This window comes from Sebastes fasciatus, chromosome 18 (assembly GCF_043250625.1).
Source record: "Sebastes fasciatus isolate fSebFas1 chromosome 18, fSebFas1.pri, whole genome shotgun sequence".
NCBI classification, from domain to species: Eukaryota; Metazoa; Chordata; class Actinopteri; order Perciformes; family Sebastidae; genus Sebastes; species Sebastes fasciatus.
Window position 1 is genome coordinate 22,048,075 of NC_133812.1, and position 20,471 is coordinate 22,068,545.

At 40.4% G+C, this 20,471-nt stretch overlaps 2 protein-coding genes and 1 long non-coding RNA gene across 5 annotated transcripts; 2 read left to right on the forward strand and 1 right to left on the reverse strand.

Moving 5' to 3' along the window:
• The first annotated feature begins 282 nt into the window (after positions 1 to 282).
• Positions 283 to 3,218, forward strand: LOC141755975 (serine/threonine-protein kinase pim-2-like). The gene is made up of 8 exons (XM_074615364.1): positions 283 to 537; positions 886 to 945; positions 1,424 to 1,518; positions 1,606 to 1,653; positions 1,875 to 2,093; positions 2,344 to 2,524; positions 2,635 to 2,808; positions 2,924 to 3,218. Exons 1-8 carry the CDS (start codon positions 342 to 344, stop codon positions 3,013 to 3,015), a joined length of 1,065 nt encoding a protein of 354 aa, XP_074471465.1. The 5' UTR covers positions 283 to 341; the 3' UTR covers positions 3,016 to 3,218.
• A 1,809-nt stretch (positions 3,219 to 5,027) lies between these two features.
• LOC141755976 (uncharacterized) lies at positions 5,028 to 11,356 on the forward strand. Its single transcript, XR_012591385.1, has 3 exons — positions 5,028 to 5,600; positions 9,839 to 9,915; positions 11,217 to 11,356. It is a non-coding gene; the product is annotated as an uncharacterized LOC141755976 (long non-coding RNA).
• lats1 (large tumor suppressor kinase 1) lies at positions 8,416 to 19,811 on the reverse strand. 3 transcript variants are annotated; one of them, XM_074615361.1, is made up of 8 exons: positions 19,598 to 19,809; positions 18,012 to 18,454; positions 17,121 to 17,238; positions 15,001 to 16,454; positions 13,197 to 13,779; positions 11,442 to 11,624; positions 11,199 to 11,305; positions 8,416 to 11,115 (listed from the first exon to the last, which is right to left on the reverse strand). In XM_074615361.1, the coding sequence occupies exons 2-8, from the start codon at positions 18,357 to 18,359 to the stop codon at positions 10,603 to 10,605; spliced, it is 3,306 nt and encodes a 1,101-aa protein (XP_074471462.1). In that variant the 5' UTR covers positions 18,360 to 18,454; positions 19,598 to 19,809; the 3' UTR covers positions 8,416 to 10,602. The 3 variants fall into 3 exon arrangements, with proteins under 3 accessions (XP_074471462.1, XP_074471463.1, XP_074471464.1); XM_074615362.1 differs by having other exon boundaries at positions 18,012 to 18,457; XM_074615363.1 differs by lacking the exons at positions 8,416 to 11,115; positions 11,199 to 11,305; positions 11,442 to 11,624 and adding an exon at positions 14,752 to 14,764 and having other exon boundaries at positions 13,643 to 13,779; positions 19,598 to 19,811.
• Between the last annotated feature and the right edge of the window lie 660 nt (positions 19,812 to 20,471).

The following is a 20,471-nucleotide window of genomic DNA, read 5'->3' on the forward strand; positions in this document are numbered from 1 at the left end:
ACCTTCAGAAGCTTAGAACACACACATATAGTCACATTTAGTCACATTGAGACTCAATCAATCACAATCAGACTCAACGTCTCGTTGCTCTGAAAGTGGTGAAACATTATCATTGACAAAGACTGCAGAGGACACTAACTCTCTCTCTTCGTTAGCCCTAGGAACAAGTTGAGGTAAGTGAAAAATCCAGTCACTCATATTAATATGACTTATTTAGGAGTAAGCACTAATTCAGAGTTAATACCTTGAAATACATTTTTAAAAAATTACAATTTGTTCCAGAGTTTTTCTAATTTGTAGAGCTCCATAGCAGCACGTCAGCACTAAGTTCAACACTTGCAATGGATCGGATTAGGACAACTAGGAGGCAAAACAGGAGGGCTTGTCCTTACACGAAGACCCCCGGGAAACACAGGACAAGGGTCTGTGAAGGTGAACACCCAGACACCTCTCAAGAGGATCTCCATGTGAGAGTATTGAGGAGTAAAACCAGAGAAAACAGAGAAGGACCGTCCTCTTCGGTGGACGTTCACAGAGGTAAGCTGATCATGTGGAACTGCTGTTGGGAGTGTATACCATCATCATTTACTGAACACCAGGTTCAGACAGTGGTGGATGTTGTACTCAGATCTTTCACAGAAATGCCCATCAACTGGGTTCAGTTACAAAGAAAAACAAATCCTCACTTCCCTCTAGTGGTATCTATTTATGCAGATAGTTTGAGACTTTAACCCCCAGGTTTTTAAATATTTGTCTCTGAGACTTTTTCATTCCCCCCAGTGCAACAGAGGTAAACGGTATTTAGTTTTGGTGCTCACAGTGTCGACAAATGACATTTGAAAATTTAAAAGCAACATCTCTTTTCATCTGTTGAAAACCTGACAGAGACCGAGGAAGAGACCGAACTCTACGCCGCACAGAAGTTGCCCGACCATGTGCAAAGAGGTCAGTAGATAGTGATACATGTCGGGTTTGGCTTTATGTTAAGTGTAAAGTTCATATTAGAGCTTAAACAGTGGCGGATTAAGGTGGTCAGGGGCCCCTGGGCTACTCTTTGTATGGGCCCCCCAACCTTATACAAGCATACGTCTACATATGTGTATACAAACATATTGAGACGTATTATTTGAAAACCAAATTCACCTTATGAACCTGGTCACATCACCGGGCCAGGCTCATAAGGTCAGCTGATTGGGTAGCTGTGTTCCTCTTCATTTTTTTATGTTTCTTGTGGGCCAATAGGGTTTTTTTTTCTCTGAAGTACATTTAAATAATTAAAAATAATCTGGCCAATCTGGGGCCCTTGTAAATACAGCTGCAGCCTTTAGGCCAGTCTGTGCATTAATCCAGCCCAGAGTTTAAGTAACATGTCATTATTGTCACTCACAACTGTATTAAAACTAAACGCTGTTTGTCTTTTAAGCTGCATTCAAGGCCAAATACAAACAACAGAAGAAGCTCGGCGAAGGAGGGTGTGGATCTGTGTTTGCTGGCTCTCGCAAAGCAGATAATTTGCCTGTAAATATTACACACACATTTCTGCACACACACACACACACACACACAGCATGGACAGGAAGTGCTAACAAAGTTTGTGTCTCTTAGGTTGCCATCAAACACGTCCCAAGAAAAACTCAGTTCAACAAACACGTGGTGAGTTAAGATCTGCTGTATTCAATTCAATTAAATTCAATTTATTTTTATATAGCGTCAAATCATAACAGAAGTTATCTTGAGACGCTTTATGTTAAGAGCAGGTCTTAGACCGTACACTATATTCAACACGGCACTCTCTTATTGAATGTATTATGGATGAATCCTGCTTCTCTGTTGAGCTTCTCTCCTTCATCCTCCACTTTGTTGTGATGTTTCAGGACGCGCATGGGAATACGCTCCCCATGGAGGTTGCCATCATGTTGAAACTCGCGGAGGATACAAGTGGCTCAGCGGCCTCTTCATCACCTATTTCCCTACTGGACTGGTACGACCTGAAACGGGAGCTGATCCTGGTGCTGGAGAGACCAGTGCCCTGCATGGACTTGGACACGTACACCTTATCAAAGGGAGGCTCCTTAAAAGAGGAAGAGGCCAAGGTAAGCTGCTGGAGGATCCTTGTGTGTGTTTTAAACTTTGTACAGGAACTGGAGGGATATTTTTTTTCAATTTAGGGTTTATTTTGACCAACATTTCTATTCATTATTGTACATTGTACACACCAAAGTAATTACACTTCCACGTTGGCGTCACTTCTCAGACCCGGAGGTAGCCCACTGAGTAACAGCCATGAAGAAATGTCAAACCACCTCCTCTACGATCCCTCATCTCTCTCTTTTTGTTTCTCAGATCATCCTGAAACAGCTGCTTGATGCATTAATTGAGCTTCAGGATAAGAGGATCTTTCACCGGGACATCAAGGTTGAAAATATCTTGATCGAGACCGGCTCGGACGTCCCGCGAGTCCGCCTCATTGATTTTGGGATGAGTTGCTTCGTGAAGAGAGGCTCCACTTACCGCGACTTCTACGGTAAGATGTCTAGCTTCTACTCCTGCTCTTCACTAACTTACCCATCTGTGACTTTTAGGTTTAAAGAAAGCTCCTCCTCACCGTCTTATCATTATGACTGTATATTCTAGGTACCCCTGATCACATCCCTCCGGAGTTGTTCAATAGTGAATGCTACAGGGCCGGCCCCACCACAGCGTGGCAGTTGGGAGTGGTCCTGTATGAAACGGTCCACAGGAACAGATATTTTGAGACCGTTACACTCCTCACAAACAGTCTGAGATTCAGCAAGAAGCTGTCCAACGGTAACAAAAACATACACAAACATGTCAACAGACCCTAATCTGGTCATTTTAGTTCACGTTCTGATTGATCTCTGTAGCCGTCACCTTCATCTTTCTTCTCCTTCTTTCTCTCCAGATTGCAAGGATTTCTTGCAAAGGTGTCTGACTGAAAACCCCAAACAGCGCCTGACCCTGGAGCAGCTCAAGCAGCACCCATGGATCAGATAAAGCACCACTGAACTCACACGTCCCGGCCATACAATACTGAAGTCATCCATGTATTAATGTTGCTCTCTCTTTTTCTCTTTGACAGGAAGAACTTGAGGAACCAGGGTGGCCAGCCTGTGATAGGCTGGCGAGGTCAGCGGCCTGTAATAGGCTGGCGAGGTCACTAGCCTGTGATAGGCTGGCGACCTAGTCACTAGCCTGTGATGGCCTGGCGAGGTCACTAGCCTGTGATAGGCTGGCGAGGTCAGCGGCCTGTGATAGGCTGGCGAGGTCACTAGCCTGTGATGGCCTGGCGAGGTCACTAGCCTGTGATAGGCTGGCGAGGTCAGCGACCTGTGATAGGCTGGCGAGGTCACTAGCCTGTGATGGCTTGGCGAGGTCACCGGCCTGTGATAGGCTGGCGAGGTCACTAGCCTGTGATGGCTTGGCGAGGTCACCGGCCTGTGATAGGCTGGCGAGGTCACCAGCCTGTGATGGCCTGGCGAGGTCACCGGCCTGTGATAGGCTGGCGAGGTCACTAGCCTGTGATGGCTTGGCGAGGTCACCGGCCTGTGATAGGCTGGCGAGGTCACTAGCCTGTGATGGCTTGGCGAGGTCACCGGCCTGTGATAGGCTGGCGAGGTCACTAGCCTGTGATGGCCTGGCGAGGTCACCGGCCTGTGATAGGCTGACGAGGTCACTAGCCTGTGATGGCTTGGCGAGGTCACCGGCCTGTGATAGGCTGGCGAGGTCACTAGCCTGTGATGGCCTGGCGAGGTCACTAGCCTGTGATAGGCTGGCGAGGTCACTAGCCTGTGATAGGCTCGCGAAGTCACTAGCCTGTGATGGCCTGGCGACCCAGTCACTAGCCTGTGATAGGCTGGCGAGGTCACTAGCCTGTGATGGCCTGGCGAGGTCACTAGCCTGTGATGGCCTGGCGAGGTCACTAGCCTGTGATAGGCTGGCGAGGTCACTAGCCTGTGATAGGCTCGCGAAGTCACTAGCCTGTGATGGCCTGGCGACCCAGTCACTAGCCTGTGATAGGCTGGCGAGGTCACTAGCCTGTGATAGGCTGGCGAGGTCACTAGCCTGTGATAGGCTGGCGAGGTCACTAGCCTGTGATAGGCTGGCGAGGTCACTAGCCTGTGATAGGCTGGCGACCCAGTCACTAGCCTGTGATAGGCTGGCGAGGTCACTAGCCTGTGATAGGCTGGCGAGGTCACTAGCCTGTGATAGGCTGGCGAGGTCACTAGCCTGTGATAGGCTGGCAAGGTCACTAGCCTGTGATAGGCTGGCGAGGTTAGCGGCCTGTGATGGCCTGGCGACCCTGGACAGGTCACCAGCATGTGTACCTCGCCTTTGCTCAATATCAGCTGGGATTGGCTCCAGCCCCCCTGTGATAGGGTAAGAGGTTACAGATGATGGATGGATATTATTCATTGTTTGCCCTTTTCTTTTGCAGATCCTGTAGCTCCCCCAGCCGTTCGAGGAGAGGAGATCTCTCTTTGAATTGCCTTTCCCGAGGTTTCTTCCCATTTTCCATCTGGCCTCAGGATTTTGGAGGAGTTTTTCCTCGTCTTCTTAGAGAGCTTGGGCTGGGCAGGTTCTGCTCATATTCCAATCAGACATTATTTAATGTGATATTTAATACTGAGCAATGAAAATAAACTTTAATTAAATATAAACCCAATTAATTCATCTTTTCTTTAGACCACAGAGAATCAACATACTGTTTTTTTCTAACTGTATTTTGAACTAAATAAATTCAAAGTGTATTGTGTCATGAAATACTCATAAAAAGTCATAGTATGTAGTAGCATAGTATGCCATAACAAATGTCATGAAAAAGGGATAGTAAAGTATACCATAAAAGGTCATAGTGTTGTATACCATAAAAAGTCAGCAACCTGCTTTATAATATAAAATAATTTGTTTTTACAATATGGGACCTTTAAGACTGTTTTCAAGAAGAGCCAAAGTGATTGAGAAAACCTGTAATAGAGAGATGAAGTGGTGGTGAAGGTGTTGGAGACAGAGATAGACAGTAGGGGGAGCTAACAGCCAGGTGAGTAGACTGAGATGATGGAACCATAAAGGAAGAGGAGATTTTAGATGTGCATCATGGATGTAGTAGGTAAAGAAGGGAAGTGCATGATGAGATGTAATCAGTCAGTCAATCAGGTGGATGTGTTGGCACAGTGTGCTTCATGTTACCAGCCTGATATGTTTGGGTGGATGACAGAACAGGTTCAAATGATCAATACAACCCACATTGTAAGTTCTGAAACGGACAGTAATTGTGGGAAATGGGACCTGAGATAAAAACAGACTTTACAGAGAACTTTTAAAGTTGGTTTAAATCAGATTTGGTAAACTGGGACTCTTGGAGAGCTGTGCTATTTGCGCCCACGTGGAGTATTACTCTCATAATGGAGGACGGAAATGACCTGGAGATTATTTAGGATGTCAGGCACCTGGGAAACAGTGATAATGACTGCAAAGAAACGCACAGTCCTGGTGATGAAATCCTCCATATCCTCCACGGTGTGCGCAGAGTTCACCTGCCGAGGATGGAGCACCACAGCAGCGCAGCCAGCAGCTAGAGGGTGAGTCTTAAAAAATGTCACATAAAGGCATATGTCAAAATTTCATGAAAAAAAAACTCATAGTATAATATGTCTAATTATTTCATGAAAATAAGTCCTAGTATAGTATGTCGAAAAAAATTATACTATAGTATGTAGAAAAATGTCATGAAAAAAACCTCATAATATAATATGTAATTATTTCATGAAAAAAAGTCAGAGTATGTTGTAAAATTTCATGAAAAAAAAGTCATAGTATAATATGTCTAATTATTTCATGAAAATAAGTCCTAGTATAGTATGTCAATGAAATATATGAAAAAAAGTCATAGTAGTATGTTGAAAAATTTCATGAAAAAAAGTCAAAATATAGAATGTTGAAAAATTTCATGAAAAAAGTCAAAATATATTATGTCGAAAAATTTCATGAAAAAAAGTCAAAATATAGTATGTCGAAGAATTTCATGAAAAAAAGTCAAAATATAGAATGTCGAAAAATTCCATGAAAAAAAGTCAAAATATAGTATGTTGAAAAATTTCATGAAAAAAAGTCAAAATATAGTATGTTGAAAAATTTCATGAAAAAAAGTCAAAATATAGTATGTTGAAAAATTTCATGAAAAAAAGTCAAAATATAGTATGTCGAAAAATTTCATGAAAAAAAGTCAAAATATAGTATGTTGAAAACTTTCATGAAAAAAAGTCAAAATATAGTATGTCGAAAAATTTCATGAAAAAAAGTCAAAATATAGTATGTTGAAAACTTTCATGAAAAAAAGTCAAAATATAGTATGTCGAAAAATTTCATGAAAAAAAGTCAAAATATAGTATGTTGAAAAATTTCATGAAAAAAAGTCAAAATATAGTATGTTGAAAAATGTCATGAAAAAAAGTCAAAATATAGTATGTTGAAAAATGTCATGAAAAAGTCAAAATATAGTATGTCGAAAAATGTCATGAAAAAAAGTCAAAATATAGAATGTCGAAAAATTTCATGAAAAAAAGTCAAAATACAGAATGTTGAAAAATTTCATGAAAAAAGTCAAAATATATTATGTCGAAAAATGTCATGAAAAAAAGTCAAAATATAGTATGTCGAAAAATGTCATGAAAAAAAGTCAAAATATATTATGTCGAAAAATGTCATGAAAAAAAGTCAAAATATAGTATGTTGAAGAATTTCATGAAAAAGTCAAATATAGAATGTCGAAAAATTCCATGAAAAGAAGTCAAAATATAGAATGTCGAAGAATTTCATGAAAAAGTCAAATATAGAATGTCGAAAAATTCCATGAAAAAAAGTCAAAATAGTGTCGAAAAATGTCATGAAAAAAAGTAAAAATATAGTATGTCGAACAATTTCATGAAAAAGTAAAAATATAGTATGTCGAAGAATGTCATGAAAAAGTAAAAATATAGTATGTCGAAGAATGTCATAAAAAAAAGTAAAAATATAGTATGTCGAAAAATGTCATGAAAAAAAGTCAAAATATATTATGTCGAAAAATGTCATGAAAAAAAGTCAAAATATAGTATGTCGAAGAATTTCATGAAAAAGTCAAATATAGAATGTCGAAAAATTCCATGAAAAAAAGTCAAAATATAGTATGTCGAAAAATGTCATGAAAAAAAGTCAAAATATAGAATGTCAAAAAATTTCATGAAAAAGTAAAAATATAGTATGTCGAACAATTTCATGAAAAAGTAAAAATATAGTATGTCGAAGAATGTCATAAAAAAAAGTAAAAATATAGTATGTTGAAAAATGTCAAAATATAGTATGTCGAAAAATGTCATGAAAAAAAGTCAAAATATATTATGTCGAAAAATGTCATGAAAAAAAGTCAAAATATAGTATGTCGAAGAATTTCATGAAAAAGTCAAATATAGAATGTCGAAAAATTCCATGAAAAAAAGTCAAAATATAGTATGTCGAAAAATGTCATGAAAAAAAGTCAAAATATAGAATGTCAAAAAATTTCATGAAAAAGTAAAAATATAGTATGTCGAACAATTTCATGAAAAAGTAAAAATATAGTATGTCGAAGAATGTCATAAAAAAAAGTAAAAATATAGTATGTTGAAAAATGTCATGAAAAAAAGTCAAAATATATTATGTCGAAAAATGTCATGAAAAAAAGTCAAAATATAGAATGTCGAAGAATTTCATGAAAAAGTCAAATATAGAATGTCGAAAAATTCCATGAAAAAAAGTCAAAATATAGAATGTCGAAGAATTTCATGAAAAAGTCAAATATAGAATGTCGAAGAATTTCATGAAAAAGTCAAATATAGAATGTCGAAAAATTCCATGAAAAAAGTCAAAATATAGTATGTCGAAAAATGTCATGAAAAAAAGTCAAAATATAGAATGTCAAAAAATTTCATGAAAAAGTAAAAATATAGTATGTCGAACAATTTCATGAAAAAGTAAAAATATAGTATGTCGAAGAATGTCATAAAAAAAAGTAAAAATATAGTATGTTGAAAAATGTCATGAAAAAAAGTCAAAATATAGAATGTGGAAAAAATTTGTGGTGTCGAAAAATTTCAAAAAATCCTTAATATAGTTCGTCGAAAAATTTCATGGAAAAAAGTCCTTGTATAGTATGTTGAAAAAAAGTCTGTATTATGTCCAAAAAACGGTGGAAGAAAGGCAAAAGAAATAGTAAACTGAATATTTTTGTGTCGGACAAAACAAGACGTCATCTCGTGCTTTGGTAAACTGTGGTGGCAGATTAACTGATAATGAAAATACTTTTTAGTAGCAACCCAAAACTAAAACACCAGCCCAGTAGTGTGTTACGACATTAATAACAATCCAACACGGTTGGTGTGCATGTAAAACATATTTTGTTCTTTACATTCTTTATTTATCACCCTCTTCCCTGTACCAACCTCCCTTGTGTACACAAAAATAAAATTCTCTCACTTACGACAAAAACACAAAACCAGTGCAGAATGCCAGTGGTCACCATGAAGTCCATAACTACATTCAGAGATCCTTTCCTAAACACAAAGAAAAAGTACAGCGGGTTACAAAATCATCATGATCTCTGATGGAGAGCAGTTCTCTCCACCGTCAGTCCAGCTTTTCTTTTTTTTTTTTTTTTTAAATCAGTACAGAGGCACGAAAAACGTAACACATGACCGTCGGCTGTAGTGCTTCTCAAAGACAGAAAATAAGAGCATTACTTTGAAGGAACTGGGTTTCAAGCCTCTCCCAGATCCTCTTAAGTGGTTAGGCGCCTAAAAGCAAGGCTGATAGTGTAGTAACGTCACAAAAACTAATTTCACCGTCTTGTGATCGTTATTTTCTAAACGTGGGTTATTGTAAATAAAAAGTCAAAACCCACCTATTTAGTGCTTTGGTTGAGAGACGAGCATGAATGGTGATGAAAGAAGTTTCTATTCAGTCCCGTGAATTAGTGTTTGTAGGTATTTTGGGTGACAGAAGCGCATACAACATATTAACAGAGGGCATCAACAGAGGACACTGACAAGGGCCTGCCCAAAAAAAAATAAAATCAGCTGACAGGGAAGAGAAAATATTTACATCAACTGTATACAACTTAATTTATAAATACATTTTAAGTATAAATTAGAAAAATAAAACAACAAAAACCTACTGTAGTTCAATCTGCTACTACTACTCTCATTTTAAAAAATGCCAGTCTGATTATTAACCCTCTTTATATTTGGTGAAAGATAACAAAAATAAAAATCAAAAAGGCACAGCAATGAATAATTAGAGCAATTTATCCCTGCAAATTTCTATGAGTCACAACACTAAATCCCCATTGCAACAGACATTAAAATATAAATTAAGACGATTTTTTTCTTACCAATAAATGTAATTTCAACAAAAAAGAATCCCACACTCAAACAGCATCTACACTAGCATCACCAGTTACAATTTTCTTAAATAAATTAAGGCTTTAAGGGGAGTTTGCGATAAGTCATCAAAGAGAGCACCCTGATTTTGTTCTGTTCCTCAGGCAGCAAACGTCGTACGGTTTACTTTTCACACATTAAAAGCAACATCACTTATTTGTTTTTTTGCCGAGAGTTGGAGGAGCAGATTGATACCGCTCTCATGTCTGTATGGTGAATATGAAGTTAGTTTAGCATAAAGACTAGAAGCAAACAACTGTGTTTAAGAATCACTTCTGTCCTCCAGTTTATCTTGAATGAATTTATAAACGTCACTATTTTTGTGGACTTAATTTAGCGTATTCTGTATGTTCTCTTTGTCTCAGATGTCGAGCAAACATCGAATTTCTGGCTCAACTAACCCCACCAACAGAACAGTCCTTCGATGATGGTTATCAACTTGGTAAGTCAACCCAGGTTTCTCAATCTGGTTATAAGTGCGTTCACATGAAAGAGGTGGTGTTTGCAGCATATGGCCAATCACAAACATGGATAAGTCTACTGTCAGTACCTGTTTTTTTTCAGCATAAGTTACCATGGCGGTCTACCCCGGTAAGAAGTGAACCACCGTCATAGGACTGAAAACCCTGAAGTTGCCGAGCTAACCCCAAATCCTGCTTCGTAGTTACAAGCCTCAGTTCTGTTCTCTCCCACTCAAATTAACTTGTCATTTACCTGTGTCCATCTCAACAAATGCCCGCGCTGGCAGCCGACATTTTGGTTCGCTTGGAAACGGTCCTAGACCGCTTGCGAGAGATTGTTTTAATTACTGCGTTCACAACCGCCCAAACGAACCACATGTTGGCTTGTGGAAGTGCTAAAAATCTTGCTGCAGCTTAATACATTAGTGCTATCGATCTCACTCAGTAAGAAAGTAAACAAGCATGTTTACCCGAAGTGCCTAACTATTCCTTTAATTTGTAGTGTGAACTTTAGTTTTGATAAAAGTCTGTTAATGTGCTGCAGAGTGTTCTGGATGCTCCTAGAAACATACTTTCCTATGTTCAAGGATTTAAACGCAGTACCGTTGCATTCCCCGTCTCTCACACACAAACTCGTTATGTACACGCAGCTCAGCTGGGCTCAGATGCTACACGTAGACCAGGTCTCGGCCCGGAGTCGCTGAGCTACCAGCTGCGTCCTGCACCGGGGCCTCGGAGTCCGCCTCGTCCCCGTTATAACCCTCGTACTCGATGGGTTTGGGGCAGCTGTACGGGTGGCCGTTGTCGTCGAAGAAGCGGCGGAAAGTGAACTCGTAGAAGGCGTGCTCGGGGTGTTTGCCATTGCGGAACCAGCCGTTGAGGGTGTCGTTCAGGTTGTCCTCGCCGTCGCTGTCACTGCTCCACATTTTATCCGGGTCCACGGGGTCGAAGTTGGAGGTGTCTGTGGAGTGAGCGATCGTTGGGACGTACGGCGCCACCTGCTGCCGCAGGTCGCTGGAGAAGTCGATGGTCCTGAAGAAAGGATGAGCTTTGATTTCGTCCGTGCCGTTCTTGCCGAGGCGGTCCTCGGGGCTGCGGCACAATTTAACGATGAGATCTGATGCCTCGGCGCTGAGCTTGGCTGGCGGGGGAATGTGCAGCATGCTCTTCCAGTTTATCACCTGGTGTTTTAACAGTAGAGACAACAATAAGAAACAATGATGACTGTACATGCGTTACATTTCACTGCAGGTGCTTCACATACCTTCATCTGTGTCTCCAGGGGTGTGGTCGCTAAGAAGGGAGGCTGTCCGACAACCATTTCATACAAGATGACACCGACGCTCCACCAATCACAGAGCTGGGTGTATCCTGGAGGAGATTAAAGACATTTTTACATCAAGCACACTGCAACAACATCTCTCTCTTATTAAATTAACAAATTCTGGAAAGAGAAAAATAATAAAATAAATTCCACAGTACAGCCTCTAGCTGTGGTCCACTGTACCTGTTCGGAGCAGCACTTCCGGTGCTATGTAGTTTGGCGTCCCCACCAGTGAGTGTGCCAAACAGCGCTGGTGCTGCCGGGCCTTTCTCCTCTCCAGAGGCTTCAGACGGTCTGTACAGCGGCAGTTGGTCGGGTCTTCCCATTCCTTACTGAAGTCCATGCTGTCCTGCCTCACATGGTCACCTGGAAAGAGACAAACAGGACAACGCTCATTACTTTGCTCATTATATTGATCAGCTGTGTCAGACACTTGAAAGAAAATAGCGGGTTTACATTTAAATCATTTTGTATGGTTGACGAGGTATCTGTTGCTGTTGCTAAAGCAGCATCTACACTAGCATCGCCCGCCAGTTATAATTTTCTTTAATAAATTAAGGCTTTAAGGGGAGTTTTGCAAACATTGTACAGTTTACTTTTCGAATTATACGAGTTATATTGATCAGCTGTGTTATTTTTAGGACATCTGAATGTGTACATTTAAACATTTTGATATGGTCCTTGCATTTTCATGATGAGTTTGGATTTTAGAAAGCCAGTTGAATAACACTTTCTAATAACTAGCATTAATAAAATTGATAGTTAATTAAACTTAAATTATTTTATTGTTAACAATGAAATGATGATTTCTTAGTCGACTAAGATTTCTTTAGTTGATTAGTCATTTTTTATGCTTTTTTTTTCATGCTGAATGACTTATTTCCAAGAAACTTATTAGCACATCTCTGGTAAACACGAGATCTAAAGTGGTGCTTTACCATTTATTTTTGATAGTTACTATGAAGGTTATTCTCGACAGGTTGAATGAGCTCCAAATTAGATTGCACAGAGGACAGCAATTCTGTTATAAGGAGAAACTCTGTTCATCATAAGTAGTATAAGAGTATGGCATTAAAGCTGAAAAGATTAGTTAATACAAAGAAAGTTCATCTGAAAATTTGCAAAAGACAAGTAATTTGAAGACGTCGACTTGGGCTCTGGGAAATTGTGATGTGCATTTTTTAAAACATTTTATTCAACACTTAATGAAAATAGAAAACAATTGGCAAATTAATCGATAATGTAAATAATTGTTAGTGGTAGATATGTTGTAATTATATTTTTTGACCTAATGAAAATAATGTTGTGGAAAAGCTGAATTTACCACATGAGCCTTTATACTACAGGTAGACCATCATTTTAAACCTCTGGGGTCGCGTCAGTCGCCCACGATTGAAAAGTATCTCTGTAACGGATGCATGTAGCAACTTATATTAAAAAACTGTCTTTCAGCCCACCGTTCAGCCGTTACAACGAGCAGTCACTTGTTCTTATAATCCATCCAGAGGCTTGGTAATCCATCAAGGAAACACTTATTTTTGGACACTTTCGAAAAAAATTATAAAAGCAATAATTCAATGTTTTATGTTCTTATTTATCTAATGCCGACTTTGGTGAATGAGATTTCTGGCAGACACGTTGACTATCTCCTGTCCAATCACAAGCTGTGTTATTAGGTGATGAACTGTGCGCAAAGCACTGCGCCAATGACAAATGTTTGTTGTAGAAAATGGATAAATTGCTGAAACATTCAAATTCCATTTTACTTTTTCTTTTGGTTTCTTGGGTCTTATAACTTTTTATAATATATATCACTGCAGCATACATATTTAAATAGCCCATGTTGTGCTTAAAAAAAGGTAAATTACTTGTTTGTGCCTTAATAGATTAGAGGGTGAATTTAATATTTTGAACTGATATTTAAAAAGTTCTACTCACCACTCTGGTAATACTTCGAGTCATGCGTCCAGCGGAAGCCGGTGCAAAGGCCGAAGTCAGTCAGTTTTATGTGTCCGTCTCGGTCTATGAGGATGTTGTCAGGCTTGATGTCTCGGTGGATGAAGCCCATCTTGTGGACGCTCTCCACAGCACAGGTGAGCTCCGCGATGTAGAACTGGGCCAGCTCTTCTTTGAAGATGCCGAGCCGGATGAGAAGGCTCATCATGTCCCCTCCAGGAATGTACTCCATGACAAAGTACAGATTGTCCTTGTCTTGGAAAGAGTAGTAAAGACGCACCACCCACTCGTTGTCTGCCTCAGCCAGGATGTCCCTCTCTGCCTTGACGTGGGCCACCTGGTTTCTCAGCAGCACGTCCTTCTTGCGGAGCGTTTTCATGGCGTACAGCGCGCACGTGTCCTCTTTTCTGGCCAAGCACACCTCGCCGAAGGCTCCGATGCCGAGGGTCTTGATTCGTTTGAACATGGATTTATCCATCTTGGCTCGCTTTAGCCGGATGTAGTTAGACTCCTTCTGGTTGAGCATCATACGCATCTGCTCCTGAGCTTCTGAGGACAAACCCACCTGAGCACAGGACAGAGTCGAAAGTGATTTAATGGCCCACATAATCTCAAAATGGCTCATAAAACGTTGCATAACAACACATGTAGTCCTGGTTAGATATAAACTGGCATCAAGGGAATCAACTGAAGACACAGAGGGAAACCAGTAGCGTTGAAATGATTCCCCGAGTAACTCGATTACTAAAAATCATCGAGGCTTCGTTTAACATATCATGATACGATTCAATATATTGCAATACTGTAACCTAGGCGATATATTGTTAAATCAAATTTGAGGAAAACTGTCATAACAAAGAACACACCATTTTATGCATAAAATTAGGGTAAAACAAAGTTGACTTTTTTCATGCAATCAGAACAGTGGGATCTGCATTTGCATTTATCACAGTCCCTGTAACATCCAACATCATAGCACTACTTTGAGAGGACACATACACTGAGCGGGTGCATCTCTTTGCATATGAAATAAAGTATTGACTGAGTTAATCTTTGCATGTAAACTATTAGTTAAAAATCAATAGTGTTTTTGAGAATCTAGACAGTATCACAAAACATAATATCAAGATACTAAATATATTCTTACACCCCTATTTACTATTGCTCCTTAATAAAGCAAAAATATTTTCTACTGGAATCGGTAGACTACTCGATTACTAAAAAAACTACTAATATAATCTATAGCTGCAGTCCTAGAAACCAGTGCAAAATGCATTTAAAATGATAGATGAGTGCAAACATACTGTATTTTCCTCATGTGTTAATCATCCACTTTAGTCCAAAACAAAAATCGAGCAGTGACATGATGAGTGAGATGGAGTGGCATGCATTTGCTTAAGCCAATGGGGCCATCATGCTGCATGTAGCACATTTATGCACATTTATAATACAAAGACCAGTCTCCAAACAGCAGCTTACTTGAATAACTGATGTGTGTGGACTATTCTGTGTCACAGGACAGCGGAAATACTTTTACCTTTTTAGATCAGCTGTTAGTGACAGCAAGGAGAGAAAAGAAGAGAAAGAGCAGCTAAGAAAAAATAGAACAGCATGAAAAAGAAATCATCTCAGAGACAGATAATACAGTGATGACAAGATAGTAGGGAAAAAAAGTTTGGAAAGAGTGAAAGGTATTCCTTTAAATAGCAAAAAGTGAAAGAGATTCATTTATAACTACATCAACTCATTAAGAAAATTATGCAACCAAGGTTGTTGATATTCTCACCCTTTGCATCTCACTTTCCAGCTGCTTCCTCCTCCGGATCCTCTGCTGATGGTTCTTCAGGATATTCTCCACATGTTGCTCCATGAAGAACTTGAAGGCCTGGGGGGAGTACAGTGCGACTCGTCCGGACTCCCCTCTCGGCTCTTCGTCTCTCTTGTTGCGGCGGACAGGAACAGGCGATGTCGTGATTTGCTTCTTCTCCTTCTCTGTTGCTGCGGTGCTCTCCGCCGTCTTCTCTCGGGAGCCGTCGCCGCCGCTGCTCTCCTCTTCAGGGAGCTCCTCTCTGCCCGTGTTGAGCTTATTGGCCCCTGGATCGTAGGCTGGGGGGCAGGGTGCAGCTTGTTGTTGGAGGAGATGCTTAGGATAGGGTGGAGGGGGGCCCTGGTAGCTGGGGACTTCTGCTACAACAGGGATCTGAGGTACAGGGGCTGGGGGTTCTGGGTAAGCAGGTGCAGCTGGAGGCGGTGGAGGCTGCTGCATCCATGGAGGGTGTGTGGGAGCGACAGCAGTGTGTAACTCGGGTTTCTGGACACGCATGCTTTTGACTGGCTGCAGGACCGGAGCCTGGGTGATGGCAGTCACCGTGGTGGCAGAGGGCTGGGAGCTGGATGGGTGGGCCGGTCTGCTGTTCAGCTGGTGGTTGTTGAAGGAATTAGAGCGGACAGGCATGTTGTGCTGCCATGAGGGGGACAGATCCTGGTTGCTGTTGTTTCCAGAGGAAGACTGGGGCTGGTTGGGGTTCAGAGGAGCCTGGGACCAGGACTGAGGAGGACCTAGGTTATACATGTCGAGGTTGTGACTGTTCCGGTTGGGAACCATCATGGACTGAGGGATGTTTCCACCGTTGACGTAAGAGGGAGAGGATGCAGGTCCTCCTGACTGCATCTGCTGGTCAGTGGGACTGTGCCGGCTGCTCTGGTTAACCGGGTACGGAGGAGGAGGAGGCTGTCTGCTGCCCCCTGTCATGTAGTCTTGCTGAGGGGAGCCATTTTGATTCCAGCTGGAGGGGAAGGTGAACTTATTCCCCCCCGAGCTCTGCATTATGATGGGCTGGTGGCCCATGGGGACCGGGCTGATCCCACGCTGATTTTGAGGTGCTGACGATTGGTACCCATCAGGCCAGGCCCCCTGGGGTACCGGAGAGATGCGTGGCACAAGGTAATCCATGTTGCCAGAGTAGCGCTTGGTTGAGGGGTTGTTGTCCCAGGATGATGTAGGAGGCATGGCACCGCGGTTTGGAGGAGGTGTGACACTGCGCACCTGGGGCGGCAGTGGAGGATTGACTCTCTGGCTGTTAGCAGGGTGACCCTGTGGGAAGGCAGGAGGTGGTCCGGGGCTGTCTGACCGGTATATCATGCCATCCACCATGAGAGGACCATGTCGAGGCGCCAAAGACTCCTTAGAGCCTTTCCAGCTCGGCCTCCTCAGCACAGCCTGCTGCATATGAGAGGATCCTATAGACACAAAAAAATAGAAAAAATACAATCAAGGTGAAGGGATGAAAAGAAACTCATTACTTGTAGCCGAAATAATTAAAACCCATCTAAAACTGAAAATAAAATAAATGGGTCAAACAAAGTATTTTTGCCACAGTTGTTATTCTGTGTAAAATACGTAAAGATCATACATATGCAAGAACACATTAACGGTGTGCTCTCACCCCTGAGCCATGTTCCCAAGACTCAGTAATTAACTTGGTATGTACAATGTTATCAAATCCAATAGGAATGATAGCTTAAAGAATTTAAATGAGGACCAAAGCTGTAGAACATGGCTTGGCGTAAGATACACTCTTTTCCTTTGTTTTTATATTTTTAATAAAAGGTGCAGAACAGTTGTCAAAACTTTAAAAAAATATCTGTTGATACCAACAATGGTTGCCAAAATATTGTAATGCCTGTCTTTCCTTGAATGTACCATTACTGTCAGTATGAATAAAATAAAAAACCTAATTTCCAGTAAACTTCTTCCATAACGTGATGCAGTGACTCATTTTCTTTTTGTCAGCATGTATTGTCATTTCTTTAAGCAAATGTCCCAAATCCTGCAAACAATGAACACGCCTGGATGGAAAATAAAAGAGGAAACCCAGCATTTAGTCCCAGTGGACAGTTACGTACCTGGGGCTTTCAGACCTGTCGTGTTGGGGTTGGCAACAACCATCTGTTCCCTCATTGAGTCCTGGTAGCTCACCTTACCCGTGTAGTCTATAACTGCCCCCATACCGCGACTGTTACTCTGTTTAAAGGCAAAAAAAGAACAATTATCATTTAGAGTTTGGGCAATGAAAGTGTGACAAAATGCAAATGAAAAGTAAATATATTTAATATAGGATTGATTAATTTGCTGAACATTTCTGCATCTCTACAGTCTTCAAAAGTCTTGTAAATGGTATACAGGTGCAAATAACAATGTTTTAATTATTTATTTATCTGTACATTATGAACCTGATTACTCAAGTAATCGTTTTGTTTATAAATATCAGAATCAAGGTATTTTATACAACCAACAGTGCAAGGAACCCAACGACATTCAGTTTACAATGTCATAAAACAGAGAAAATCCTCATATTGGAGAAGCTGTAACCAGAGAATGTTCAGAGGTTTTGCTTGTAAAATAAGTCAATTAGTCAAATATTTAAATAATTGAAGAACAATCAAACTAATTCATTAATTGAATAATTGTTGCAGCTCTGAAAAGAATGGTTAGGTTTTTTCCCCAACAGATTACAACTGAAAATACCACTTCATACCTGGATTGCATGGCACGCACTGTCTCAAAACAAGCTGTGACTGCCAACTGAGAAACTACTTTTGTATTGTCAGTGTCACCCGCACAAGCTCCTCATTCCACTTTGCATACTTTTCATTTTTCAAATAATTCTCCGGTAAACAAAGTGCGCTGAGTGATTATTTTCTATTACAGAGTTATGCTTAGAATGAAATTCCTCCACAATCATTCACAAAAACTTGTCTGAGTGACAAATAAAACACGAAAACATCTCATCTCACCTCCTCAAACCCAGGAAAGGGGACTTCCAGTGAATTGTGTCTGTTCACCTCTGGGCCTGAAGTACTGGGCTCATTTGCAAAAGGCATCAGGGATTTGCGGATCTCCTGTAAGGCCTTGTGGTAGTGGTTTTTGGGGTTGCTGCAGCGCCCCTGTTGCCTTAAATCCTCAGGAAGCATTTTTCCAGCTCCTCCAGTGTCCCCTTTAGGTGGGTCCGAGGGTTTGGACAAGTTGCGCAGGCTGTTCCTTATTTCCTGCAGCATTTGTTGGCTGTTGCCGCTGTAGTTGCTGGTGGGGAACGTTTTGGGTCTCATCTGTCTGTATCCTTCGGGTTTCTCCCCTCTCTTCATGTAAGAGCATGTATGATGACAATGAAGGGGATGAAGAGGATGTTACTCAGTCCAGGGTAGCAGAGGTCTCTGATGTCTGACTTCACATCTGCACGCTGCTGACAGATATGTACAATGTGAGATGAGCAGGCATCCAGAAGCACATACATGTTACCTAACAGGTTGGGCAAATGGGATGTGTGGAGAGTACAAATTAACAGATACTATCAGTAAACAGTAGCTATGTGATGATTATTGTGAGGTAGACTGACAATTTTGGGAGCTCATAGCTAAAAAAAAGGTTTGGTTTCAGTGCTTTACCATTTCACTTTAAGCTAATCTCATTGTTCAAAGTTTTAAAGTAGAGAAACATGACTCAGAAGAAAGGGTACGTTATTTATTCCTTCACAAAACAAGAGCCCATCCACTTGGGCAACTACCTTTGTTTACATTTTATTTATTACATCTACCCTACCTATTTTACAAGTGCAATTACCTCTGTTTACATTACATCTATTTTTATATTTTATACCACTAGTGTAACACTTCTGTTTATATTTATTTACTACATCTACCCTACCTGTTTTATTTGCTTTATAACTGTGTGTTTTTACCTGTTATATGTTTTATCTGCCTCGTTTAGTCTTGTCAAGTATTTGTTTTAAAGCACTGACCAGAAGTGGCAACTGTGAATCTCATTGTATTTAATACAATAACAATAAAACTTTCTATTCTATTCTATTCTGTGCAATAAATCATTGATGCAATATACACCTCAAGTGCAACTACCTTTGTTTACATTTTATTTATTACATCTACCCTACCTATTTTACAAGTGCAATTACCTGTTTACATTAAATCTATTTTTATATTTTATACCACCAGTGTAACACTTCTGTTTATATTTATTTACTACATCTACCCTACCTGTTTTATTTGCTTTATAACTGTGTGTGTTTAACCTGTTATATGTTTTATCTATAAACATGATATAAACAGATAGTGCGTCAAGTGTTGTAAACTTAAAGTAGTTTGTCACATACGCCAAAATATCTCCAACATTATAGAGAGACCAGTGAGCTTCAAACTATCCGTTATCACACTTTAGCTTTGCATAAAGTCAAACAACGCAGCAGCTCCTCTGAGGCCTGTTAAAGGCATCCATTTGCTGCTAGCTGCTAAGCTAATGCTAGGCTAACTTAACAACAGGTAGCTAGCTGTTAGCTTAGCTTAGCCGTTAGCCGCGTCTGACAACTTACCAGTTTCTGTAGCCGCTTTCCTCGACTCTCTTCCTTATTTTGACAACAAACGATATTTCCGAGACCTTTTCACGAAGGTAAGGACGTGAGTTTAAGTTAATATGTCGTTGTTGAGCCTCGCTGGCTGATCCTGTGATCCTCTGATCCTCTGATCCGAGTGTCGAGTTGAATTCCTGGGATGTCTGAATGACAAGTCCAACAGCGACAAGTCCACGAAGAGGAAACAGCAACAGACTTCCGGTTGTTGGGGGTTTCACAATAAAAGAGAGGAAAGTCCTGCAGAATGATGATAAAAAACACATTCAACATTTTCACCATAACATAAATAAAAAATAATAATTTTAAAATGGAATACAACATAAATAAAATAAAAAATATGAATATATTCATATTTTGTATTTGATTTTTTAAAATATATATATATTAAGTTAGCAATTAATTGGAATTGATTCATTAATCAAAGGAGAACTACGCCTATTTTCAAAATTCATACATGTTATTCCTATGGTCTAAGACAGTTCAAAATTATTAGTTAACATGAACAACTGGGAACAGCACTGGAAGAAGTAGAAGCCTTTACATACCTCGGTAGTGTCATCAATAAACAGGGCGGAACGGATGCAGATGTCAGAGCCAGAATCGGCAAGGCAAGGGCTTCATTCATACAACTAAAGAACATCTGGAGCTCCAAAGAAATCAGCCGGCGGACAAAGCTCAGACTCTTCAACTCCAACATTAAACCAATACTCCTCTATGGTTCAGAGACGTGGAGGACAACAAAGACCACAACAACAAAAGTACAAACATTCATAAACAACTGCCTGAGGCGCATCTTAAACATCCACTGGCCGGATACCATCAGTAACAATGATCT